This window comes from Pteropus alecto, unplaced genomic scaffold (assembly GCF_000325575.1).
Source record: "Pteropus alecto unplaced genomic scaffold, ASM32557v1 scaffold24, whole genome shotgun sequence".
NCBI classification, from domain to species: Eukaryota; Metazoa; Chordata; class Mammalia; order Chiroptera; family Pteropodidae; genus Pteropus; species Pteropus alecto.
Genome location: NW_006439192.1, coordinates 955,134 through 982,738, shown reverse-complemented (window position 1 = coordinate 982,738; position 27,605 = coordinate 955,134). Strand labels below are relative to the sequence as shown.

The following is a 27,605-nucleotide window of genomic DNA, read 5'->3' as shown; positions in this document are numbered from 1 at the left end:
TGGGAGGGCTAGAAGGCCTTTAAAAAACAGCAAACAGCAGCATTCAAACACCCACACCGACTCACCCTGCACTGCAAAAACAACACTCCAGAGAAAATGCACAAGACTAGAAGCAGACTATACAGAAACCCTTTAACCTCCACAGGCCCCCGGCTGCAGCTGTGTGTCAGGAGGATGGGAAGAAGTTAGTGAGACCTCTCGCTGCACCTGCTGCTGGGGCATGTCCAGAGGCATCTTGGTTCCTGGTCCCCGAACTCAGCCCACTTGTGATTTGGCATAAAAAGCAACCACTGAAGAGGGCGATGAGATGCAATTGAATGATAGTGGGGAGAGGAGTTAACGTTTGAGAAGATGCATTTTCAAATCCAGCTTCCTTCACTCGCCACTCTTCTCATGACCATGTCAGTCCTAGAAATAAACCTGTTGACTTTCGGTAACCATCCTTGACAGGATTGAAACCCCAAATTGAAGGGGCCTTCCAAGAGGACAAGAGGGGTTGGCAATGTTTTTGATGAAGAAAGGTAGAGTTTGAATTTCAAAAAGTATTGAGGAAAGGAAAAACGGTGGGAAAAAAATCTGGGGCTTTGCAGAATTCTGTAACAACAAAGATTTAGTATATTAGCTAGGTGATCACCTCATAGAATATTATTATCCACCCTATTCAGAGTATATACAAGACACCGTTTTCCATTTTCATCCGATCTAACGCAAGTAAGAAACTGCAAATATCAGCATAGAAATTTTTCTCTATTTTAAAATACATAAGAGCAAAATGTCTACATAATGAATAGAGAGCTTACCCCTCCTGCCGGGTAGGCCCAGGTGCCCCAGTTTTGTACTGTACCTGCTTGCATCCGAGATGCCACAACTAGGACGGACTTACAACCTCACCCAATGGGAGGGGCTGTACACTGTTCACAACATCTCTGCCACTCAGCTGCAGGGGCCACCCAAAAAGTCTTCAACGGCTTCAGAGAATTTGTTTGCATCCCACAGGGAAAAGGAATATAGTTTTACTCAAGATTCCAATCATACTTTAGTCAGCTAGAGTGCTCTGGCTTACTCAGCTTGCTTCTCCTGCTGTAGTTTAGGCATAAGTAATTTGAAATGCAGATTTCACATGAACCTCAAGATTCACATAGTGAAAACTGGGCAAATTCCTCTAAGGTCAACTCACTAAGAAACAATGCCTATTCCTGCTTCCAAACTGATGGAAGAGTGGGCTTCTTATGAGGCTTACTGGTCTTCTACGGGGGAGTTAGTTAGAAGAAATTAAGGGTTCAATTGATCAAGGCAGGAACATGGAATTATCCTCCAAAGCCTTGAGGTACATACTGTGTACCATTGCCTTACCCTGACCGACTCTTTACAGTGATATTATCTGGGTGTCCAACAGTCTCTTGCTTTCGTTCCTGGTCCTAGAGGTATGTCTGCATGTACCCGTGTCACTGTTTAGCTCAATAAAAACTGGCTAAACGAGAAAGGTTCCAATATAATAAACTTTGAGATTCAACTGTTGATTTTTTGGCCATCCATTCTCTCCCACTTCCGCAAACAGTTAAGCATTATCTAAGTAAAGTGAGAGTCACCTGTAGGTTTAATGCTAAGTAAATGGAGTTGGTTCTACTAAGGCTCTCTATGTTATGATAATTGGTATAATGAATGTTAATGGGAATTAACTAAAAAGCTATTAAAGGTGTTTGTATATCCAGCCTCAAAACCTAGAAAAGAAATCACAACACAAAAGGGGTTACCTAGGCTCCATGTCAAAAAGTAATCTTTTTTCTCAAACATTGTTAAGAATATTTCAAACCATGCAATTATTGTCCCATAGTTTGTATTCACAGTCTTAGGGAAGTGAATGGAGATGGGAAGATGAGCATGTCCGATCCACCTTCTGAAGCGACCTAATATATAAAGGTCTTGTATTATCGAAAAAACATTTTTAAAATTTTATAAGTTTAGGATATTTAATAACATTTACAAGATAAAAGACGAGAACCCTACTTCATCTTCCCATTCTTTAGATTAGATTCCACAAGAGCCTATTATTAATAGGACATGTTTGCTATGCACCAAATTACCGAGGTTATAGAAATCCAGAATGAACATCTCTTACTTTCCTCTCAACACTTCTAAGACTCTACAAAGACAGAACGAGATGTGGATTTTGGCTTTCAACGACTAAAACTGCATTCATTTCACAATTGAGGGAAAAAGGAAAATGTCTGCAGCATTAGCAACACTTTCCTCTCACTCAGGGTTCAGTCTCTTGCAGTGAGTGACTCTAACACTGACTTAAGACACGCTGAATATGCAGGACGCAAAGGAGGAAGTATGAAAATCAAACTATGCGTGGCATTTAAAGCACAAAAGATATATTATCCAAACTACAATGAGGATTGAAGGATAGAAGCAAGATTTATGAGCTATTTAAAAATCATAAATGGTCACCAACTTCCTCTAGGTGTGGCGGTGGGGGGGGGCGGGCATGCCTGAGACCAAACGCCCCACCATCATTTCTTGGGGCGGGTGTGTTCTTGGAGGGTCCAGATCTGGCTATTTTGCTTTGTGCTATGTAAGCAATGAGGATTGCTTAGGTGGGCTTCAATTCAATACCGAAGTCCAAGTATAATTTATTAATAACGTCTGTGGTGTTTCTTAATGAATTGTCCTAATCCACTACAACTTTAATTAAGTTTGGCTTTTCTTAATTAAAAACCTATGTTTAATCAGAAATTTGTAGAGTCAGTCTATAACTTTTAGAAAAGATGTCATGAATGAGACTTTTATCTAGTGAAAGTTTCAAAAGTGACAGAAACACACCAATTTAAACAACATTTTATCAGAAATGTAGTTAAGGAAATGTCAAGTCTTTGAAAAGATACCCAGAATCAAATCTACTCTCAAAAACAGACTAGGTATAGATTCTTTTCTATTAATTTTTTGAAAGGTGTAGAAATTTTCAAATATTTCCTACAAGCACAAAAAAGGAAAGCACTTTGCATGAGAGAGCAAGAGCTAGTCTGCTTACTTGATAAGCATTCCTTGATTGGGTAGTAATTCCAGGTGAATTTTCCCACCTTCCTGAGTTCTTAAGTAGGCGAATTCCTCCAGCATGTCAATATCTGCAGGTCAGATTCAGGTCAACCACATGTAAGAACAAGGTGTCTTGGTCTCTTGGATGAGGAAACAGGCTTGTAGTGATTAACAACCCACTAACAATTGTAGTTAGTACTGAAACCCAGGTCTGCCTGATTCCAAAACTAACGATTTTTACACCAACCAAACTACCTCAAAAGATAAATGTTTTTCATATATATGATAATCAAATATTCCATATGATCATAAGAGCAAAATCTTCAATTTTCTTAATAAGAAATGAAAGAGGCACTGGGGTACTGTATCCCCCCAAAAGGTTAAGAACTATTGCTCTGGACACTTGGACAAGTGTAGTAGATTCCTTGAAACTCAAAAATAATGTATTAAGATAAGCAATAAAGTATAAATACCAAACTGGTGCATAACCTTGGATTCAAAGGTGGTCTCTCCCTAACAAACAGTATGAAATACAACACTCTTTGCCAGTGACAGCAACTGTTGAGTTGGGTGGCATCTTTGGTGAGTGCCCACCAGCAGCTGTGACAGCCATGGTGTAATGCTCCAACAACTGGCCCCAGGGAACAGCTAATGTTCCAGGAGAAGCCCCGGGAATCCCTCTTCTGATAGATGAAAGCCAACGAACTATTATTTCTATAGCCAAACCAGCTGCTCTGGACCTGTAGGAACCTGTAGGCTATTACTTCAGGCATCTAGGGTACTTTCCTGAAGTCGCTAGAAGTAGGAAATGGAGCAGGGTGGTTGATATTCCTGATTCCTTGCATTATCTCTTTGAAGCCTTTTATGACTTTCACAAGACCAATGGCCACTGTCTCATTTTTAATTCTCCATTCCTTCTCTTTTTCCCCCAAATAGTGAAAACCATTATTTCTACCCAGAATGGTTCATTCATTTTTGTACCATGCATGCATTCATTCATTCATTCATTCAAAAAAATCAGAATTTCTTCTGCTTAAACAAGAAAAAGGATACTTGTAACATAATTGAAAAAATTCTCATATTGAAAATTTCCTTGTTGGCAAATCTTATTGACAGCTTTCAAGAAAAGATTCTCTCCCCGTGGCCATTCTTGCTGAAGCAATACGATCACATGTCCCAGTGCCATGTCATCCCTGCTGTCCGTGAAAGCTCGAAGCTGCAAGACAATGATTTATGCAAACAGAAGGAAAAGGAAATCACGGAGTAATCTAAAATATACCAAATATCACTAAAAATGCAGTTATATGAAAATGCGTGATAAAGGTCATGAGCGTAAACAAAGCAGAAAACAAACCTGCCTTATGAACATCACAACCACGTACTAAGGGCGGTGGGTTCTAGCTCGAGGAGCCCTGGCTCCTGCTGTGCTGTGAAAACAGTCACAGGCAGTGTGTTTGCATGAGCATCTTGGTGGAACCTGGACATACATTATGGGCCTGAAGCTTTGAATTTAGGAATAAGGCCGAGAGAAAGTTGAGTGGTCTGTATAACAGGGAAGAATTTGGGGATTTCTTTTAAAAAGACAGTGGGGCTGGAGAGTGGGCAAGAAGCTATCTAGGAGAGAAAGGATTGGGGAGAAGATGAACTGGAGAAACCGTCAAAGGCCTTTTTGTTCTAAATGGGCAGCTATGCCTAAAATCACACTTTAAATAGTTTCTGTCGCCCCCAAGTGATTCTGAAGATGAGTTAAGTTTGGAATTACTGCTCTAAAGTAGAGACCCACTATTGCTGTTATCTCGCTCATAAACCTGTCTAATCTAAGGCTCCATAGTACCTGTTGAAAGAACAGTCTGGCGTTCTTTCAACAGTCCTTAACCTTTCCCAAATCTCTTGGGCCTTAGCTGATGTTCACCCTTATGCCTAAAAACACTTTCATCCACCTTACTTTTATGATAATAAACTCACCATCTCTCTACGAACCCAACGACATTTGTATTCCCTTCTGCAGTTAATGTATTAACTTGTATATTAATTCATAAAATATTTACTGAACACTACCATAGGTAAGATTATTTGCATATCTGTCCCACTATTCTTTATAAATTTCTCAAGGATGGGATCGCTTCCTCATCATCTTTGCCTACTACAGCCAATATTTAATAAATATCTGTTAATTTCTACCCAGGTGCTTTCCTCACTACAGCAACCTGGACTTTCAAAGGACTAAACTAACTTTTGTTCTCAGGGCTCTCCATTCAAGTCATTCCAGATCATCAGAATAATATTCCAAATTAAATTTCTTTCATGCTAAATGAACATTCCAACGAACAAACTTCAAGCTTACCTTAAAACAAGCTAACATCAAATGCAGGCAGTATGGCATGATAGCTTTGCTGGTGCAAGGCAGGAGCTTCAGATCTGAACCTAACAAAAGTCCACAATACGCCTGTTATCATCAAAGAAAACGGTTTTGAAAAGCAAATGTTTAAAATGCTTTCCTAAAAAAAAGCAATAGTCATATAATTTCTTATTTAGTTAAGCCACAATTATATTTAGTGGAGGTGAAATTGGTTTTTGAACAGTCTTTGGAATTTGTTTATCAATCTTCTTTCTTAACTTGCTTAAATATTTTTTTATTAGAAAATATTTCAAATATACAGAAAATGATAGAGACAACATTACAAACACCAGTGCTCACCACTCAGCTTTAAAAAATGTTAACATTTTGCTTCAATTTTTAAAGATTTTAATATAAAGTATCGCAAATTCAGTTGAAGCTTCCTGTGCACCTTTTCTGATCTCATTCTCTTTTCCCCTTCCTATGGGTAACCCTCACTCTGAATATAGCGGTTATCATTCCTATGCATATTGTACACTTTTAACACAGAAATTTGTATTCACATCATATGTATCCTTCAGCAAATTGTATTTTTGATACTAATACCTGTAGTTCTAGATCACTGATTTTTTAAAATTGAGGTATAATTGACACACGACTTTATATAAGTTTCAGGTGTATGATATGATTTAATATTTGTATATATTGCAAATAATCACAATAAGGCTAGTTAACATCTGTCGCCATACGTAGTCATACAATTTTTTTCTTCTGTGATAACAACTTAAGATCTATTCTCTTAGCAACCTTCAAGTATGTCCTACAGTATTAGTAGCTATGGTCACCATGCTAAACATTACATCCCCAGGACTTATTTTATAACTGGAAGTTTGTACCTTTTGACTTCTTTCACCCATTAGCCCCCTTCTCCAATTTTCAATGTTATATAGTATTCTGTTGTTTACATATGCCACAACTGATTTACCTATTCTTTAATGGTGAACATTGAGATTTCCAATTTTTTACTATTCAAACAATGCTGAACTAAACATTTATAAATATTTTCTTACAAATATTTTCTTTTACAGTTGTGGAAATAACTTTAGGTGATGGTTTGCAAATCAAGACCTTAATCCATTCCTTTATGGTGTGTGCTCTTGTAGCCTAAATCCTTCTCTACCTAGAAGGCACAAAGATTTTTCTTCTAGAAGTTTAAAAGTTTTAGTTTTTAATAATTACTAAACTGTCATGCTTTCTTCTTCTAGAACATTTTTAGCATCCTAAGAAATCTACCATCAGCTGTGAGGATATTTTCTTCTAAATAATGTTATCATGTTAGCTTTTCCATTTAGTCTATGCTCCATCTCAAATTCATTTTTTGTGAATAAAGTAAGGAGTTGAGGCTTCTTTTTCTGTCCACATGAAAATCCATTTGTTCCAGCACCATTTATTGAAAATTGCTTTACTTTCTCCATTGAATTACTTTGGTCACTTCACTGAAAATTATTTGACTATATTTGTGTGGGTCTATTTCTAGATTCTTCATTCTTGTGACAATATTGTCTTAATAACTATTGCTTTACATTGTCTTGCTATTGGGTAGGGTAAGTTGCCCAATTTTGTTCATCTTTTCCAAAACGGTTTTGGCTATTTTAGATTGTATTTCAACATAAATTTTAGAATCAGCCATGTCAATTTCTACCAAAAAAATAAAAATTAAAAAAAAAAGGCTGCTGGGATTTTGACCGGGATTGTACTGAATCGATAGACACATTTGGAGAGAATTGGAGAGTCTTCTGCTCTACAAACATGATTTTGCACATTTTTCATCAAATTTATCCATAAGTATTTTATGTTTCTTGATGTTATTCTATTTGGAGATTCCTTAGGCTTTTCTTTGTCGCCAAATATGTGGCTGTGAATAAAGGCAGTATTTTTCAAACTTTTGTTTTTCTTGCCTACTGTGTTGGCTAGACTATCCAGAATGCTGAACTGAAGTGGTGAGAGCAAACATCTTTGTATTGTTGTTGATCTTGGGGAAATCATTCAATATTTCATAGTTAAGTATGATGTTGAGGAAGTTTCCTTCTATTTCTAGTTTGCTAAGATTTTTTTAGTATATGTGCTATGAAAGTGAGCACATTTTGTTTGCTAAGATTTTTAAAGTCAAAAATGATAAATGTAAACATAATTGAATTCTGTCTGCATCTATTAAGACAATCATATGAATTTTCTCCTTTAATGTGCTAATGTGGTAAATTACAGTGATTGATTTTTGGATGTTAAATGACCTTCACATTCCTGGTATATACTTTGTCATATGTATTATCCTTCTTATACATTGCTATATTTGATTTGCTAGTATTTTGTTAAAGATTTTGGCATCTATGTCCATGATGAATACTGGCCTTTAATGTTCTTTTTTTTTTGTAATGTTCTTGTTTGGTTTTGCTATCAGAGTTACAGGGGCCTTAAAAACTGAATTGGAAAGTGTTCCCTCTTCCTCTATTTTCTCAAAGAGTGTGTAGAGCATTGGTGTTATTTCTTCCCAAATGCTTCATAGAATTCACCAATAAAGCCATTTGAACCTGGAGTTTTCTTTTTGGGAAGGCTTTTGATAACAAATTTAATTTCTTTGAAGATATTGGAATATTTAGATTTTCTATTTCATTTTCATCCATTTTGGTGAGTTGTGTTTTTCAAGGAATTTTTCCATTTTATCTAAATTGTTGAATGTATTGGCATAAAGTTATTCAAAACTTATTTTCTTAATGTCCTTTTGATAGCAGTAGGATCTGTAGTGACATTCCCTCTTTCATTCCTGATACTGGTAATTAGTGTTCACTTTCTTCCTGATCAATCTTGTTAGGAGTTTATCAATTTTATAAATTTTTTTCAGAAAAATCACTTTTGGCTTTATTAATTTTCTCGATTTCATTGATTTCTGCTCATATCATTATTATTTCCTATCTTCTACTTTCTTTGGGTTTAATTTGCTCATCTTTTCCAATTTTCATGGTGGAAATTTAGATCAGTGCTAGTGACTTTCTTCCATTCTCATATAAGCATTACAACTAAATTTAATGTAGTTTTCAAGAAATGTGAAACTTGAGTGAAGCTCAAAATAGCCCAAGATGGATATGCTATAAGATACTTAACTAAGCACCTACAGGTTTTCTTAGAATTGGTAAATGTGGGTAAAGGGGTTCATAATTGAAGAGATAACAAACTCAAGAAATTTAGAGAACTTGGAAGGAAAGACAGGCTTACAGCTCCTTATGAAATCAGAGCCAAGGAAAAGCTTGACAGGGATTAACTTTTTATACAATCTGTCAAGCCCTGCAGACCACACAGTATTATGTTATTAGGAATTTTAAAAAATTTCCCAGTCTTGGGTCCTAAAGCTATTTTTACAAAATAAAAATAAAACTTTTCACTGTACCTTTTCTAAATTTGGGCTTTATTTTTGAGGGTTCTTCCTGTGATTTGCCTCCATCTTGAATGGGAAGTACCATATAGCACATTAAATCGAGGACTTTTTCACACGTCATCTAAAGAAGATAAGACAAAAGAAACTAATCTGAAGTTTTCTAAATATCATCACACTTTCATGCAACTGGGCAACATGTGCACATATAGGACTGTAGGAATGCCTCAGGATTCCTTACGTAATCATTACTGTTTGCTCAACGATGTATGTACAAAAAAGTAACAGTAAGATTAAATCTATGTATTAGAACTTTGAGGGAACAATAACTCATTCTCCATGTTAAAAAGACAAAACTTAAAAAGTAAACAAGGATTAATTAAACTACTAAGATGTTAAATAGCACAGTGGCATCCAAAATAAGTATATCCCTGTCTCAAAACTAGTTTACTAACCCACTGAATAGAAAAATAACAAAATAGGACATATAGTAGAAAACTAAATAGTATGATATAGAACATAATTTAAAACAAACTAAAAATACACACAGGCTAAACTAGCCTTATCTTGATTTAAGGCTTAAAGCGAGGGAAGGAATTGGAATATGGAAAAGAGAAAAAAGAGTTTTCGAAGTAGGAGAGAAAGATGCGAAAAAGGACCGTGTATCAGTTCAGGTGGTTACCTGAGGGGAAGGAGGGTGTGGTTTTGGAAATACAGATTAAAAAAACTAGACAGTGCAGTGCTGATGGATGACAGAAAGCCTGCAGTGCCACACTGAGCAGGCTGGTCTCGAGCCACAGAGAGTAAGGCATCACCGCTTACCTTCGGTCTACCTTCTACCTATTCAGATTCTAATAATAACAATCAGATTCCACCTAGGGAGCATTTTCTATATGTCAGGCACAACCTTCTTATCTCCATTTTATAGATGAGGAAGTGGAATCTTAAAGCCATGCTTCTCCACTTTCTTTCATGTCTTGGCACATACAGAAAATAATATTTGTAAGGCTGTCCAGAGCTGACAGCAGCTGCCTTCGGCCCTGAGGGGGTCAGTACCTTGGCACATCTAGAACTACCCCCCAACCATAGCCACTGGGTGGTGAAGCTCTAGCTTTGAGAGACTGGCAGTTTGGTAATTAAGAACTTGAAGTAGATGACAACTTGGTAGTTAAGAACTTGAACCTGAGTTAGATAGTCCTGGTGAGATAACTTGTCCCAGGTCACAGTGATAGTATGTAGCAGGGCCAGAACTTGTAATCCAGAGTCCTACGCTGCCATCCTTCAATGCCCACCTCCAGCTAACCTTTTCTATAAATTGTTTCTTGACTACATGAACCCTGGTGAAAACATTCTTCCCTCAATGCTTGTTGTATACATGTCTGAGGCACACCACTTAATATTTGATTTTTAATGACCTTGCACTTTTCTCTCCAACTCAAATGATAGGTTCTCTAAAGAAGGGATCCCATATTCCCCACATCCTGCTTTACTCTCCACGTAGCCCATAATTCAACTCTGGGGACTCAGAAAGTCAATCTTTCAGTTAAGTGGAATGATGACAGCAATATTTTAGAAAGTAATGACCATAATTTATAGGGATGGAAAAAAGGTTAAGGGCAAAAAACTCAGTTAAAAGCCATGTATTAGGTTGGTGGCAATGAAAATAAAAGGCACTATACCGAAGATATTAGTATCACACTGGAAGAATTAAAAGGATTAGCAAGAGTTAAAAGTCAATCATGACTTGACTATTTCACACTGAAAGGCCAGAAAACTAACGAAACTCAGATTTGGACACGTTGAGTCTGAGAAAAAGACAGCCAGTAGAGACTGAGGAATCGGATAAGTTAGAAACCAAAGATGTAGGCCTAACAGTGATCAGCTCAGAGGTGTAACTAAAGCCCTCAAAGAGAATGAGTTTGCCGAACTTAATTAAGTCTACCAGTCTATTTCATATTTCCAACTACAATGCAGAACAGCAGTGCCCTGTATAGCTGTCTAATTCTACATGATATATGTATATCTGTGAGGCTAAACATGTGCTCTCTTAAGTTCTTGGAAGGAATGAATCAAAACTTCGAATTAGGTACCTGATAATTACATAAATATTGGTAGAAAAGCATGTTCTACTTTTAATGCATCTACTCTACTTTTAATGCATCTGTTTCTGTCTAAAATTCATGGCACATTATAAATCATATTTTAAAGTTCAAGTTAAAAAACTTAATTTAGGGATTTTAATCACAAAATAATCAACTTAACATATAGACAGATGAGAATTAGAGTTTGTGTGTTAGGTTGTGGTCTTGAATTTATACAGTACCTATAAATATAAAGAATGGACTTATCATTTTAATTGAATTCAAACATTTATCGAGTATCGAAGCTGTGCAAACTACTGCAATGGGTGAGAGATTCAAAGGTAAAGAACAGTGTTCCCACCCTGTGGCAGGAGGGGCTCACAATCAGAGAAAACAGACTCCTTTACGCATCGGCTCCCGCAACGCCTTTCTGAGGTGTCATCACCATGAAAAAGAGAATCCGAGGTTTGGATAAATTAACGTAAATCCTCACTTCCCATGAAGTAAAGGCCCTTCTGTCTAAGCACAACAGGACTGAGTCCACTCTAAAGGAATTCTAGGCAAGAAAGTAAAAAAAAAGATCCTCCTCCAACAAAATGGAATAATGAACAGAAAATATGAAAAGCACCAGGTAAGCTATAATAAAGAGAAAATTAAGCAAAACAAAATCACAGTGATTTTCCAGCAGATTAGATAATAAATCTATGCAGAAAGACCGAATCTCAGGTAAACATGCACCAAATTAAAATGCCACTCTAGGAAATAAGAGAAAGCCCCAGGGTAGAGAAAGCATCTGAGTGTTCTGTGCAAGGCGTGCAATACTCACTCTGTACTCTCCGAGAGCAAAGTGGCAAGTTGCTAGCTGGATAAGCGCCCTCTGATGCTCCAAGGTCCCCTGTCCCGTGATCTGTGGCTGAGGGAGTGTTCCCTGGAGAGCTGCTAAATGATGCAGGCTGGCTATTGCCTTTTTATATTGACCCTTAGAAAGACATAACAGCAAGGAGGGAAAATACTGCCATCAAAGAAAAATCTCTAGAGTTAATTGAGCAATTAGCAAGTAACTACAAATAAGGTACCTCTGCTAGATCATCTGAGGAGAAAAAGGAAACTTAGCAAAAGTCTCCTTGGTCTTAATTCTCACGACTAAATGAAATCACAAAAGCCTGTAGATAAAGTACATTTTGGATATACCATTTCTTCATAAATATTTTACCACTAATATCTCTTCTCCTTTATGAAGTATGGAAGCAGCAACATGTCCATTTCAATAACAGAGGCTGGAAGCTCTCCATCCCTAAGGTGAATTATCTGCTCTCTCTACTCTGCGCATAAGAAGCTCAAAAAGAGCAGAGCAAGGCAGAGAGACTCTACCAGAGTAGAGAGGGGTGGGGATGAGAAGTATTCATCATTTATTGAAGAGTAAAAATCCTACCTTTACAAAGGAGTGGGACTAGATATACCAAAAATAACAGAAGATACAGCCTTGTCATTTTGGAGTTATTCTGAGATGAAACTGGACCATAATCACTCTGCTGCTGAAGACAGAACATCTGTCTTCAGAGCATAAACTAATAATCCATAAAGGGACATGCACATCTTGCATGTACAGACAGAGGTACTTAAAATATACATTACTCTACCTGATAAATGATCATATCAGTGAGGAAGATTCTTAACCAAAGCCAAGTATCCGTCTTCCATGCCAAACAAATTCTTGTAAATTCTGAGCGAGAATTCAAAGAAAATTTACCAAAAATATGTTAACACAGCAGAAAACAAAACTAACAAACCCAGAAAGAGAGAACAACGGTCAGAGAGACAAATTACTAAAAAATAGACAGTAACTTCATACTTTGACTTCTAAAACGATGGTCTAGAATTTCAATTAAATGTAAAGTTAGAACATAATACTTATCAGTAATACACAAGCAATATTTTTAATAGGTATTGACATTTACTAAATATATACCATGGGCCAAGAACTGTCCAAAATGCTTTTCACATATTATTTTCTTTATCTTTTAAATTACTCTGCTTTCCCCAGAAGGTCTTGTTTTATTTTCACCAAGTTAAAATAATAAATATATGACACTAAGAGTTTTAGTCATTTTTTAAAAGCCAATTTATAACAAAAGGAAAAATCCCCTCCAAAAGTCACATATATATTCACAATTCTAGATGCAACGAGAAGAAACAGAATGATGCTACGTTTACTTAAAAAATATGACATGACACATCTGACAAAGGGCTCTGCACAGACATGTGACAGAAGCAAGCCAGCAGATGAATGTTCACTGGCTAAAAGGAAAGTATGTGCCTTGATTCCAAAGTATAGTAAAAATATGATGTTTAGCAAAGTGCTAGTAATTCCTAAGTTGAAATACTTAATTGTTTAAAATATTATACAGATAAAACTCCCTCTAGTTGTATGTCTATATAGAAAAGAAAACAGGCTTTGTGTATCATTTGGATTTTGAGTTTTTCAAGCAGTGGAGTTAATGCAGATCAAAATAGCATTACCTTTTGTATTCTTAGTAACATGTGACTTAAAGAAGATACAAAGCCAAGGACAGAACAATTAAAAGCACAAAACAAACCCAGTAAGAAAAAAAAAATGCCAGCAATACAAATTTTAAAAGACCAAAAACTCTCCCTCAAACTTCACCCCAACTCTGATTATAATATACCCTCGGAGTAAAAGGTAAGAGGTAAATAGTTATTTGGATATTAATAACTGGTTAGATATCTTGCTCAAAAGAATTCTATTATATTGTGTGGACTACTATAATCAATTTAACTAGCCATAAGTGACTTGACATTTGAAGTTGAATGATTTCTTTAGCATGATTTTACATTAAAAATAATAAACAGCACTAACACGACAAGCATGTTCTTACCCTTGTCAAGGAATTCTAGGGAATAGAGCAACTCCCAGCTCTCTCTGGCCAATTTAAAGCTTTCTAACACTTCAATCGAGTTAGCAAGTTCTGCTTTATTGATGACAATGTGACGATTTCTTCCTTTTGCTGAACAGTCCTCGTCATCTGAACTCTGCTCAGAGAATGTGAAGAACATGATTAATTTAAAGTTATCAATATAGTTATATACTAGAACACTATGTTTATTGCTGCCAATTCTAGTTATTATATGGTTTTTATATCAAAGGATACTATCATGGGTATAATAACTTTTTTGAATATAACGATTTAGCTTTAAAAATTAAGTTTTTCATCTTTTCACTCTCACACATTCAAGTTCTATTATTAAAATTGTTTGTTTTTTTGATGACAAATTTAAGTTTATGTTGGCTTCAGAGTAAAGTTAGAGTTAAAGCTCCTAATAATTTAAAAACATATCAATGTTATAAAAGCCCAAAATTAGATTTTTACATTCAGAGATATAGCTTAATGAAGTAGCACTTGTTTTATCGTTTACTTTTTTCCCTCAATATGTGGCATTACTTAATTTGCTTCTAAATAACAGTTTGTCATGTAGTGGAATGAAATTAAAGCCTGAGTCCCCTAAGAAATAATTTAGAGCAACGACTGTTACTTATCTTTCGTTGGCTGCACATAACTACTCCAATGGTCACCCCTCTCTTTAGCTCTGCTCCTCCAATGCAAGGTGTCTGGCCAGGAATCGCATTTGTCGGCACTTATCTATTAATGCCCTCTGTACGTTACAATAAAGATTCCTACCTGTTCTTCATCTCAAGTTATATAAAGCCAAAGAAAAGAGAGGGCCTCAGAGAAAGGCCACTATTGTAAGTGCCCCTGGGTATGGTCATTTTGACAAAAAACAGTAAAGGCTAAGAGCTCCACTTAATTTTATTTTGCTGAGAAATTCTTGAATCTTTTATTCTACCTAGGTCACTTTTATTAATTCAATGACCTAAATTAAATTCTCTCTGTAGATTTTTACCCCACTAAGATTATTTTAAAATATGTATAAATATTTAAGCTATAAGTGCCATTCTTCAATCTAATCTCAGAAAAAATAGACACCTCCCTCCCACTATTCACCTTTCTCCCATAGTTTTTGAGCTTAGAGTCCTCCAGCTATTCTTGATGCTTGAGGACCCTCCGCCGCCCCACCCAATTTAGCTGCATATTCTTATCCTCCCTAACGACACATACCTAGATGCCCTTCACAGCCAAAACCTATGCGTCATGTATTCTATTTCATAAGGGTCCTGTTCCTTGTCACATGTTGGCAATCTAATATGATATACTGAAATAAATGCTGTGTTTGCTGGAAGACACTCCTGCCTACAAACCAGGACAGTTTAGAGAAAGGACCTCAGAGGTGATGTGAAGAGTGTGGACCACCCCTGTCCACGTGATCTGCAGGCCAAGCTATTTTGTATATAAAGTTTTGTTGGAACACGGCCAAGTTACTTATTTCCCATTGTCTATGGCTATTTTTGTACTATAACAGCAGAGCTAAGTAGTTGTAAGAGACCCTATGACTTGTAAAGACCGAAATATTTACTACCTGGCCCTTTACGTCTCCACTTTACCATTACACATTGGACTTCTACTAAAAGATTTTGCAGAAAGAAAGGATTCCCCTGCTTTAAAGCCTCTTGCATCTTTGTAAACTGTCCCCTCTTGACAATAATTTACTCAATTTCAAATGACAAAACCCTATACATCCTTCAAGGCTGATTTGATCTCTTCCAAAAAGCCTTTCCATTATTTCCCCAAAGGCAAAATCACCTCTAGTTGAGAACCACTGATTTATACAATAATTATATTTTACAGTTAAAAGACCTAAGCTTATCGATTTAGCTCCAAAGCCATATTTTACAAAGATCGATTTCTAGCAAACCATAAACATATAATCTGTTAATAATAATATCAGAAAGGATTACCATGGTCTTTTCTCTTCCCTCAGCTAGTTTCCTCTTTTTATGTATGTGTTTATTACGATCAATTTCTACATCACCATACACGTTTGATATATCCTCAAGAAGAACCATTGGAACTTGGCTTGGGGCATTAGGACCTATGGATGGGGGAAAACACCAACACTTAACAATACAGCAAGGAAAATAATACTTAGTAGCAGGTGAAAGTTTACTCAACTATCAAGTGAAAATATAAATCTTTAAAAAATATGTTCAGTGTGATCTCAGTTAGGTAGACACACAAATATACATGTATAGAAAAAAAGACTGTACAGATATACACCAAGTTGTTGGTAGAGGTTCTTCCTCAGTGGTGGATTACAAGTGAAAGGTCCTTTTTTGTATTTGTTCCCATGTATCTACAAAGTTTTAAAAATGATCATGAATTTAAAATTACCAAAAAAGGAAAGGCTACAAAGTTACATGTACATTAGGGTTACACATTCTAAACAAATCTAAATACATGAAAGACTATAAGGCAACACACAAAAATGAGAGCTCTGTTATACTGAAAGGATTATGGGAGATTTCACCCTCTTATTTTTCTATTTTTCACATTTTCTAGAATTTACATGCACATACATTATTTATAAAAAGCCTTTGTCTATTGCAAAGTCTTTGTGAAACCTACTTGAATACTTTGCTGCATCTGCTGCTTTTTCAAAATAGAGGCATTCAATATTTGTATTTCGTTTCATAGTACCACTACATCCTTTGGTAAAGAAATTTTTAATGAAAATGTACTTACAGAAAACCCAAAAATAACTAAAAAAAGCACTGGCGTCATCCCACAATCATTTGGATCCAAGAAAAATGTTAAGGTAAACATTTTCATCTTCCTCACGATCCCTGTGAAGGCCAGTATTTTGGGACACTCTACAATTCTTAAACCAACCTTGGAAGAGAGATGGCTGTATGCTGTTGACATATTGGAATGCATTCTTAAAGAAGACCAACATAGTGGAATAAACCACTTGGTTTTTATATTTTGCATGAGCTTCATTATCAAAGTTGTTCATGTATCTGCAGAGATCCTTCATTCTATGCAAAATATCACCATAGCTTCTGAAAGATGAAGGATGGTAAAACTTATTTAATTATTGCTTGTTGGCAAATGTTCTAGAGAAATGCCCAAATAGAACCATTATATTTACTACATATAGCTCTAGGCATGTAAAATTATTCTTTATCATCTGCATATGGATATAAATTCCCCTTCTGAGTTAGAGCAGTGATCAGACCAAGATTTCATGACACAAACATGCCAAGTAGCTTCTCTTTCCTCTGAACATCAAGGAGTACTTCAAACTCAACATCACCTTACGGGTTCATATTTCCACTGGGAATCTTTCAGTAAAGTGAAAAATCACCCTCTTTTGCATAAACACTGAGTGTTACAGAATTTGTCCAAAGAGGAATATATCTATACATCAGATGATTTTTAAAAAGTGTTTTGTTTTTTAGTATTCTGAGATTATGCTATCAAAAGATTTGCTAGGTAGTTCTAGAAATGAACAATTTTTTACCGTCTTCCTTTATCCATTTGCCATTCACATCTCATTCCAACAACATTCAAAATCTTAAACAACCTCTCCCAAGGGTCCACAATCTGGGATGATTTTTCAGTCAGCCCTTCTATTATGTATTTCTGAGAACTACGTTTGCTAGGCGACAGTAAATCAGATGTTTCTTGAGCACCTAAAATGTGAGAAAAAAAGGAGCCTACAATTAACATTACTATTTTCTATTTATGTGTATTTAACAGAAGGAAAAAAAAAGTCTGATTCCCCATTTAAAAGGCAAAAGTATAGAATCTCAACATGTTATGTTTTGTTCAAGGACCCATACCTGGCCATGGTAGAGTAGGAAGTGACTTTTGTGCTGTGGTACAGGTATGCAGCTCAGTGTACTACTTTACAGTTAGTTAGCAAGTTGACTGTTTCAATCAAGGGGTGATGTTGGTTCCAGAAAAGTCTTATCTCTTAACTGCAGAATTTTTTTCTAGAAACCATCTTTTAGAAACACTATCAAACTGGTATAATCAGAAAGATTATAGGAGAATAACCTGACTTTGCAAATTTACTAAAGTTTGTCTAAACAAAATTGTAGGATATTCCCATTTACCTTGATGCTGATTCTCTATTTGGGTAGACCTAGTAACATAATTGATATAAAATTCAGCTGCTTTGTTCAAGTACTTATATAACAAATTGGCAGGCAATCGAACATCATGGTTGTTAATTATTAGAGGAAGGACATCACAAACTGTTGAAGAGGAAAAGAAAGAAAAAAAAAACAATTAAGTCACCTATCTACCCCAGGGTTCTGGCAAAAACAAAATTCGTTTTAGAGTTCACTTAATGTAGTACCTAAAATATATAGTGGGGAAAAAATCCTTATGACACATTTATTTGAAAATTGCAGTGCAGAAGGGATACCAGTGGGTACAGTCAGTGAGGAAATAGGCAGATTCTATATAATGGGTAAGGGTCTAGTTCTTACATGGGGTGGTAATAAACAGATGTCTGTTTATTATTATACTTCATACTATATATAGTTACACATATAGTTTGGGAGGTATCAAATAATACATAATAAAAATTTAGAAGTTGTTTAAAATGCTTTCTGGACTGAAAAAATAAACAACGATTTAAATTCTATAATATGAAAAGTTCCTTTGTTTTCTATAAATAACCTAATCCCTAAAATGGTACTTAACCTAACATATTCTACTTACCATAAGGAATTAATACAAAATACAGTTTTTCTTACCAAATAATTTTCTAAAGCAGTTAACAGGAGATTCTTGTTCTTCAATAGTTTCGGCCTCTAATAGTGCCTCCCCAAGGCCAACCTGTTTCAAAATATAATTCATCATTTAAATGTGTTACATTTTAAGATGTCAGAATTACATGAAGACATGGGGTATTTTTTAATTTACCATATAGTTTTTATATTCAAACTTCCCCGAGAAACAAATATTCTCATTTTAAAGACTAAAAAACAAAAGAGTGCATCAGCAATACAGCCCAGAAGGAAACCCCAAATTCGCCTGACCACAGACCACTTTGTCTGGGTTATTTTCTTCGGAACTAGTAAAATTAAAACACCAACAAAATGTGCAAGAAACTTAAAGGCAGCACTGGAACTAGTGTTAGATGATAACAGAGATATAGAGATTTTCTAAGATATGTGGAAACTACTTTATTCTCTACATTAAGATGTATTATACAGACAAAATGTATCACTTTCAAGAGTTGTCTGGAGTAGCCAGTTACACAGCCTGGACTAGGCTGGACAGAACTGGCCACTTTTCCATTACTGATGCTCTAGCATAGTAGTAAGTCAGCTTATCGAAATCCACCAAGATGTGTGAGTACCTTCCTTGTAACCAATGGGATGCACAAGGTTGGGGGTGGAACAATGTGGAAGATTATATAACACAGAAAGTTAAAAGTCAAACTAATGATCAGGGAGTGATCAGGACTGAATAGTGTCCCCCCAAAATTCATGTCCACCCAGAATCCCAGAATGTGACTTTATATAGATTTTATCTTACAAAAAAGTAAGCTCTTTGTAGATGCAATTAGTTAAAATGAGGTCATATTGGATTAGGGCGGGACCTAAATCCAATGACTGGTGTCTTTATAAGAAGGTCATGTAAAGACACTGGAACACAGACACACAGGGAAGGCCATGTGATAATGGAGGCAGAAACTGGAATGATACAGCTGCAGGCCAAGGAATGACAAAGATTGCCAGTGACCACCAGAAGCTAGAAAGAGGTAAGGGTTAATGTTTTGAATCTCAACTCTCCCACTTACTGGCTATAGGAAGTTACTAACATATTCAAGATTCAGTTTCCTCATCTGTAAAATAAATACAATCTACCTCAAGGGATCTGGAGAGAATAGGAGATTCCTAATACTTCCCAATGCTTGTCAGTGCACTTAATAATTATTACAGGTATAAGGGCAGGAATAGAGAGAAAACAGTGTTCAAAGGGCAAGAGCACATGAAAAACACGTCTGTTAAGATCATGAACTATGGCTCTCATTTAAATTCATATTGAATATAATGAATAAGATTATTTTTAAAAAAACTTTATTGTACTTTACAGATTCCAAATACAATTGTCAAAGCTTGGTGACTGCTTCCTTATACTGATAAGGAAACTACTGGAAATTTATAAAGTCTGATAACAGTGACATCCTTTTAGCTTTATTGACAAGGATTCCTTGATTTAAATTCAATCTTATCCAGTATTCTTCAGATTTTCTGCTTTTTAATAACACACACGAAAGCTCCTAACCATGCTGATGCATTTGTTGATCAATTTTATTTTCTCTTAAGAAAAAGGAAAGGATCAAATCTTACCCCATGTTGCACCACTGTTTCAGGGAAGCGTCTCAAAAGTAGAAGCAACATTTCTGATCTTTCCAACGTGTTAAAGCATTGTTCCGTAACCTTTAGTAACATTTCGCACTGGACCCGACCAGGAAGAGTTTCAAATAAACCTGTGCAAAACACATTTAATTTTAAAAAGTTTCTTTCAGAAAAATACTGAAGCAAAGGTGGAAGTAAGGCATTTTCATATAAAGAACAGTAAATTGGGTTTCACCTACAACTTGGAAGACTTTTGGGTCAGATAGTACTAGGCACAAGATGTTTGGGAATGACTGTAAAACATTTGGAGGTCTTATTGGATCCAGAAGACAGGAATCATATATGTGAAGGATCACACAGTTCTTTTTGCTGGCTGAGATAAATGCACTTATTTAAATTGAAATGACCTAAACTGTCTGCCTTCTTTTTCATCCAGCATTCGAAATCTTGATTGGCTATAGCAACCAACACAGAGTAAAGGTTTAAAGAAAGGTCATAAATTATTAAAAGTTTCTCTCCCGTTTCATGGAGATCTGCTTAATCTACAGATGCTTTCTGATTACTGTAAAACCTGTTAAAAATATATTCAGTTTCCTGGGTTAACTGATAAATCCACATCCATTGAGGAAGCTTACAGGGTCCTAAGCAAATACTCAAGAGACCAAGTGACATCATTTGTACAGACTTCAGTTGCCAAGAATAAAACATACATATGGGTACCTATATACAGATGTGACTATTTAACTTGGTAGTCCAGAAATGGTAATTTATACGCCATTATGTTATCATTCCATTCTTACTTCTTAAAAATTGAGTTTGTTTATCCTGTGAATCGTTCCTTAATGCCGATGTAATAATGCTGATTTCTCTCCACACCACGGGTTGATCTGGGAAATTCACAAACCTAGTTTTAAAATGAATGCATTAAATTTAACTGTCAGATTTTATAAAGTATCCAAAAAAGAAAGAATATTAGCACTTGGATAAACACACACTTTTCTTAATTCTAAATGATGTACCAAAACCAATATAAAGATACAAAAATAAAAACTAATTAATAAAAATGAAGGTACTCACAAAAGTCTTTAGAGGTTTTTATAAGTGAAAAGACAAGTAATCATAATACTAAAGCACTCCTAAATATCAACAAGGAAAAAAACTACCCAAAGAAAGTGAGCAAAGGCAAGTCACAGAAAAAACACAAATAGCCAAAGAGAACATTTGAAAAGATAACTAGTTTTATTACTAATACGATAAACACAATTAAAAACAAATAGCAAGATATTGTTTTCTCCTATCACACTGGTAAAAATTAAAATCTAAAAATTAAAAAATAATATCCATTGTTGGCAAAGGTGTGGGAAAATAGGCACTCATACACCATTAGTGGAGATTTAAACTGGAATAGTATTTTTGGAGAGTAATTTGATAGTGTGTCAAATTTAAAATGTGCATATCTTTTAACTATGAAAATCTATGTCTTAGAATCTATTTTACAGAAAAACACAAAATACAGGTGCAAATAGGTTTTAGGGGAAAAAAGGGTTAACAAAAGCAAGATCATACTATTATTCTATAGCTTGCTTTTTTTCACCCACCATAATGGACCCCTTTCCTTGTTAACAGGTAGAGATCTACATCATTCTTTTTCAGATTTGCATAGCATTTCATAACCTCTCTTTTATTGATGGTCTTTTAGGTAGTTTCCAATTGTTTGAAATTATATTCAAAGTGTCAGTAAGTAATTTGTGTTTTTTTTAATGTCATTTCATTACAAGGTTGATGAGAAAAAATAAATTGATTCCTGGCCAGGGCTACTGTGGCTGTGTGGAGTTTGCATATTCTCCCTATGTCTGGGTGGCTTATCTGTGGGTACTCTGGTTTGCTCCCACATCTCAAAGATGTGCACATGAGATAAACTGGCATGTCTCAATTGCCCCAGTCTGAGTGTGAGTGTGAATTAGTGTGCTCTGCATTCTGCATTCGAAAGGTTGGGTTCCTGCCTTGAGCCCTGAGCTGCTCAGACAGGCTCCAGCCACCAAGAACACTGAACTAGAATAAACGGGTTGGAAAATAATTATTTACTTGTTTTTATTAATCTTTCTTAAATGTATGTATAGCTGACATTTATTTCAATGTTTACTATTAGAAGTATTTGGGGTCTTTATTTAGAAGTTTGGCGATGTTTTTGTGACCAGAAATAGCCTAAGAACTTAACTCTTGTTTATATCAATTAGCCTATGGTAAAATTGGTTTCCTTTTTATTGTTTCACTTAAAGTCATAGTTTCCAAAAACCTATCTACCACATTAAGTGAGGACTAAACTGTATGCAAAAACTTAACTCTGGTTGAGTTTGGAAGGGACTTTCACTTTTTATTCTCTACACTGCATTATTGTTTGAACTTTTGCGAAGAACATGTATTATTTCCAAAAGAAAATAAATTATTGGATAGAAAGTTTTTTTTTTTTTTTTTTTAACAAGAAACATATGAAAAGACTTCACTGCAGAAAACATATCAGCAATTAATGAAGGTCTAGTCTCAGGACTAAGTAAACTTTAGGCACCAGGGAGGTAGATGAACTTGAAGCTCTTCCCCCAACGCCCACTTCCACGGACAGAAATAAAACCTCAGGAGAGATCCAGTGCTGTAAAAGTTAAGTCCAGAGTCCCCACTCACATGTCGTACAGCAGTCTCCCGGCGGTGGCTGTCCGCTCTGCATTCCGCTCGATGGTGTACATCTCATACTACAACACAGATCAGACCCGCGGGTCACAACCTCCCTTGGGGCCGCTGGAAGCTCGCCACCCACATCGCTAATTGGCCTTCACTGAGCGCACTCTCACCGCCCCCCAACCCCCGCTGGAGGATGGAAGACCAGAGAGTAAAGCATCATCTGGTGGCACAAGGCCACACGGCTTAGGGCTGTGACCCTCGGGTTCACTTACAACCCCTCGGTTCCCGGGATTAGTGGAGTAATGTGTCAAAACTAGCAGGCGCTGAACAAATGGCTGCCATCATGATGAATGAAAGAGCGAGTGGCCTTTCTTAGTGGCGCTTGATGTGTAGCCACAGCTGCATAACACATCCCAAGCCTCCTACCAAACCCAACCTCGAGCTGGGTCCGCTGGGTGTCCAGGTGCTGGCCTTGCGGGGAGAAGGCTTGCGAAAGGTGTGGGAGAACAGTGCGGGGCGGGGGGATGGGGGGTGGGGTAAAGAGAAACGGGAAAAAAGAGGGCAGGGCGGGCAGGGCAGGAGGCGGCCGACCCCAGGCGGCCAGGGGCAGCTAGGTGCTCACGCCTTCACCCAGGCGGCCGCACGCACGGCCTGACCTCACCTGGATGTTAAAGTCGGCGGGATAGAGGCTGCGGGCCGTGATCAGCCAAGCCTTGGCTGCCCACAAGTCCTGCTGCACCAGTTCCCGGGCTCGCTGCACCAAGAACTCACAGTCACCCTGGGCCGACATGGCCCACGATGCGTCGGGCTGCCGGCCTGAAGTGGCGGAACCTTCCGGCTCCAAAACGCAGCCACCGCCACCGCGGTCGCCGGGGAGGCTACTGCGCATGTCTGGGGTCTCACGGACGCCAGCAGAGTGGATCCGGGAGGGTTTCCGGGTTTTGTGAGAAGCCTTCTCCAGTCCGCTCTCAGTTACCGCCAGGCCCCTTCCTCCTTCTTGGAGCTAGTGTTTTCATGCCTCTTCCAGGTCACCTCCAAAATGTGGAGAACTGGATTTTCACTCTTGCGGGTTTCACAGAGACCTTGGTCAGGTCAAGGAGCATGCGCGGGAGCCTCCCGTCGCTAGGCAACCTTGCCCTGTGTTCACAGTATCTCCGCGCCAGGCAGTTTTCGGATGGCGAGGGGTAGACTCGCAGTCCCCGGTGGTACATCACCACCACCACCACCACCACCGCCATCATCATCATCATCATCATGGGACCAGGCCCGGAAGAAGTTTGAGGAAAAGAACAGAGGACAACCCTGGAGGCGGCGGGAAGAAGCCCTCTCGGCTCCGGCCGGGTTGCGGGACCTGCCCCTGGCTCGCTGCTCAGGAGCAGATTTGCGGAGAAAAGTCTGGGGCCCGAGTAAGGTGCTCGGCACAAAGGCAAATAGTGATGTCTAGCGTTTGGTCTGGTAGCTTTTATCTTTCTTAAGTACGTCCACGTTTTATTGTTGTTACGCCTTTATTCGCTGATTTTTCCAACAGACGTTTTTTGAGTAATTAATTAGTACTTGAAAAGTGCTTTGCCGCATCCTGCGGCAAATATGTTATTTTAAATAAAATACTTTAAGAATTTCCTCCAACCAGAATCAATGACATTTTCACTAAAACTCTTGATTTGGTTTAAACATTTGAGAGAAGAAAAAAAAAAATCTCCTCGCTGTCGTGAAGGGAGGCCACACTTAGGAGCTTTGTAGAAAAGAAGGAGGTAGAAAATTGAATTTAAACAGATCAGGATAACTTTTATAAAGTGTAGGCCATTAAAACAGATTGCTAGCTTAAATATTTTTTTCATTATTTCATTGATTTATTTTAATTTTTTAATTTTTTTAATGCCTACAGCACTTAGTATTCCTAGGTGGTTTCCCATCCAAGTACTAACCAGGCCAGACCCTGCTTAGCTTCCAAGATCAGCTGAGATCCGGCAGGTTCAGGATGGCATGGCTGTAGACTATTTCATTGATTTGAATGTACAAAGTTTGTAGGGATTTTCAAATGGCAAAAATGACTGATTTGGTCATTAAACTACGTTTTGGGTCTGGAATTGCTAAAATGAAAATTAAAATAAAACTGTATACTCGTTCCTGAGTCTTCAGTTTTCTAGTGTTCTATTAGATAACAATTGTAAATTAAAAATTTAAATCTACGGGCTAACTAAGGGAACTCTGGATGTATTTTAGATACCAATCAATTGAGATCGCCTCTGACTTTTTGCCAGAATACAACATAAGATTCATGGCTATTTTCTACCTAACTTTTTAATTTGGAAAGGTCTCTAGCTAAACATTTCTCATGTGGGCGTCATGTGGGCATCTCCTAGTACAGAAGGGAGACACTACACCAAATGAGTTTACATTTTTTGGATTCCTTGTCGTGATCTTGAGGCCTCACTGAGAATCTGGGCACTTGGCTCATATTCTCCAATACAACTTCTAAGTCATGTAGATGCCCAGCATTCAGCATCCCATCTCAAGTGCCTTGAACTTAATTCAGTGATTTCAGTTAAAGACTATATTGCCTTTTACCTTCCATTCCAAAATCTTAAAACTCACCAACACAACCTTTTAACTTTCCTGCTCTCAACATAGTCCTTGTTTTTTTCCAGCAGTTTCCTTATTTTTCTTCTCCCTGATTTTACCTTCATAGACCTCTATTCCCTTGATAGCTACATTTTTCTCCTAGAGAAATGCCTTCTCCCAGGCTTACACCTTTACTGTTTATGGAAAGCCTGTGCTCAGACACTCAGCATGGTCACCATCTTTGCCTTCTTATCCTATCACTGTATCCACTCTTTAAATTACTGACCCTGGATCCATCCCATGGAACATCTTCCTGGATGTTGTGACTGGCTTGAAATAGGTGCAATAAATATATATTCAATGAATATCCAGGAGGCTGAGTTCTATTGGAAAACAGCACACAAATGCGCAGATTGATGCTATAGCAAATTCCAGGTTTTAGTATCAATTTTTTGTGGGGTGTGGGGGCTCTCACTTACCCCACCTCACATTCTTTCACCAATTACAGTCGACTCTTGAACAATGTGGGGGTTAGGGATGCTGACGCCTGCCAAGTCAGAAAATCAGCGTATAACTTTTGCCTCCCCCCAAACTTAACTACAGTCCTTTGCATCTGCAGATTCAACCAACCACAGATTGAAAACAGTACTTTCCATTCATAGTTGGGAATCTGCAGGTGGTAATGTGAAAATACTGTTTGGATCTGCTGTTGTTTGAACCTGCGGATGCAAATAGCCGGCTGTATTTAATGAAAAGGAAAAATCCATGTATAAGAGGACCCAGCAGTTCAAACTCATTTTCTTCAAGGGTCAACTGTATTTTAAGCCTTTATCATTTTTCTCAAGTGCTAGTACTCTCTTCACCTTGAGCAGATGACTTTGCCTTTTACTGAGAAGATCGAGGCAAGCCCTGAACTTCACTTTTGGATACCATGGCCCTATTAATCTTTCAAGACCAAACGTTTGATCATGTATATATTCTTAAAACCCTTTTTGTGTTTTCCCATTGTGTTGATATCTGGTGTGTAGCTACACCATGCCTTTTCTTTTGCTACCACCCCCTCAGCCCAGAACTTCTTTCACTTCTTCAATGTGGTATGTCATCTCTACGCATTCATGTGTTTCATCACTTCTGCTCTACTTAGAACATTCCCCATAGCCAATATCAAGGGGCTAATTGTTTTCTTGTCAGATAACACGTCCTCAGGGGAACCTTCCCTCACCCCACTGCTCTTCTGTTCCATGGTCCTTACACTCTTTTTTAACTGATGACTTATCAGACATAAAGCTCCAAAGGGCTATCTTTTAACTTTTATACGGCCCCTAAAATATGCCAGATGTGTTAAATAGTAGGCTATCGATAAAATTTAAGTGTTTTGAATTTCTTCACCCTTTGCTGACAAATTTACATAAAACCTCTAACAAATTTCATTGCCTCTCATTTCAGAAGATAAAGGGTCCCTTTTTGTTGAAGGCCAAATTCTTCATCCATGTTCTGAGGAAGCCTTGGCTTCCTCAGAGAATCTGCCTCATCAGTTATCCCCACATCTAGTTTCAATCTATTTCTATTGGTTCCTTTCAGAAGAGAACATGTTTCTATTGGGTTTCCCATTGATTCTAGTAGACGTGGTGTGTCTTGTGCAGATCCCCTTTACCAAGTGTCACACCTGTCCCCTACTGCCGTGGGTACTGGCTTCTAACCTCTCACAGCTGCCCGCTTCTCTAGAGAAATACCTTCAACTTCCTTGAGAAGTTAGCAACTCCCAAAGGAGTGATTAGGGTACAAAAAGTTAGTTCCCTTGCCTCAAAAGGGGTGCAAATCTAAGGCATAGTTTATGTGCTAGAGACCACACCTGTGCTGTCATTTAGTGGTCACCCACTTCTACATGCCAACATATTTCAAATATGCTGTCGTGGCATTATCTCTGCAGTTCTCCTTGAAGCTACAGTGTTGTTTTGACTTACTATTTTGACGAGATGGAGTAGTTCTTGCGACTTTCACTCCATACTTCCTACACAATGGCTCCTACTCCATTCAGGGAACCAATGTGAGGATTCTTTCTGCTGGTTGCTAAGCATGGCTATGGGGATATAATCACAGGCTCATTTCCTGTGGACTCTGCCAGACATATGATGAGATGGACTTTTATCAATATACCACTTATCACCTGACCAATGTGGTGCCAGG

At 37.4% G+C, this 27,605-nt stretch overlaps 1 protein-coding gene and 1 pseudogene across 1 annotated transcript in view; both read right to left on the bottom strand.

The window, feature by feature from the left end:
• Positions 1-23,780, bottom strand: part of INTS10 (integrator complex subunit 10) — a 26,286-nt gene extending 2,506 nt beyond the window's left edge. Inside the window, 17 exon segments of the mRNA XM_025049914.1 lie at positions 1-17; positions 3,035-3,128; positions 4,093-4,255; positions 5,384-5,463; positions 8,820-8,928; positions 11,712-11,864; positions 12,526-12,608; positions 13,783-13,936; positions 15,759-15,892; positions 16,690-16,859; positions 17,321-17,492; positions 17,919-18,059; positions 18,567-18,648; positions 20,172-20,311; positions 20,981-21,084; positions 22,860-22,927; positions 23,518-23,780. The exon segment at positions 1-17 is cut by the window's left edge and continues 19 nt beyond it. Of these exon segments, the coding sequence (XP_024905682.1) occupies positions 1-17; positions 3,035-3,128; positions 4,093-4,255; positions 5,384-5,463; positions 8,820-8,928; positions 11,712-11,864; positions 12,526-12,608; positions 13,783-13,936; positions 15,759-15,892; positions 16,690-16,859; positions 17,321-17,492; positions 17,919-18,059; positions 18,567-18,648; positions 20,172-20,311; positions 20,981-21,084; positions 22,860-22,927; positions 23,518-23,745 (2,092 nt within the window). The 5' untranslated portion in view covers positions 23,746-23,780.
• Positions 23,781-24,732: 952 nt separating this feature from the next.
• LOC112483442 lies at positions 24,733-24,851 on the bottom strand (annotated as a pseudogene).
• Positions 24,852-27,605: the final 2,754 nt, after the last annotated feature.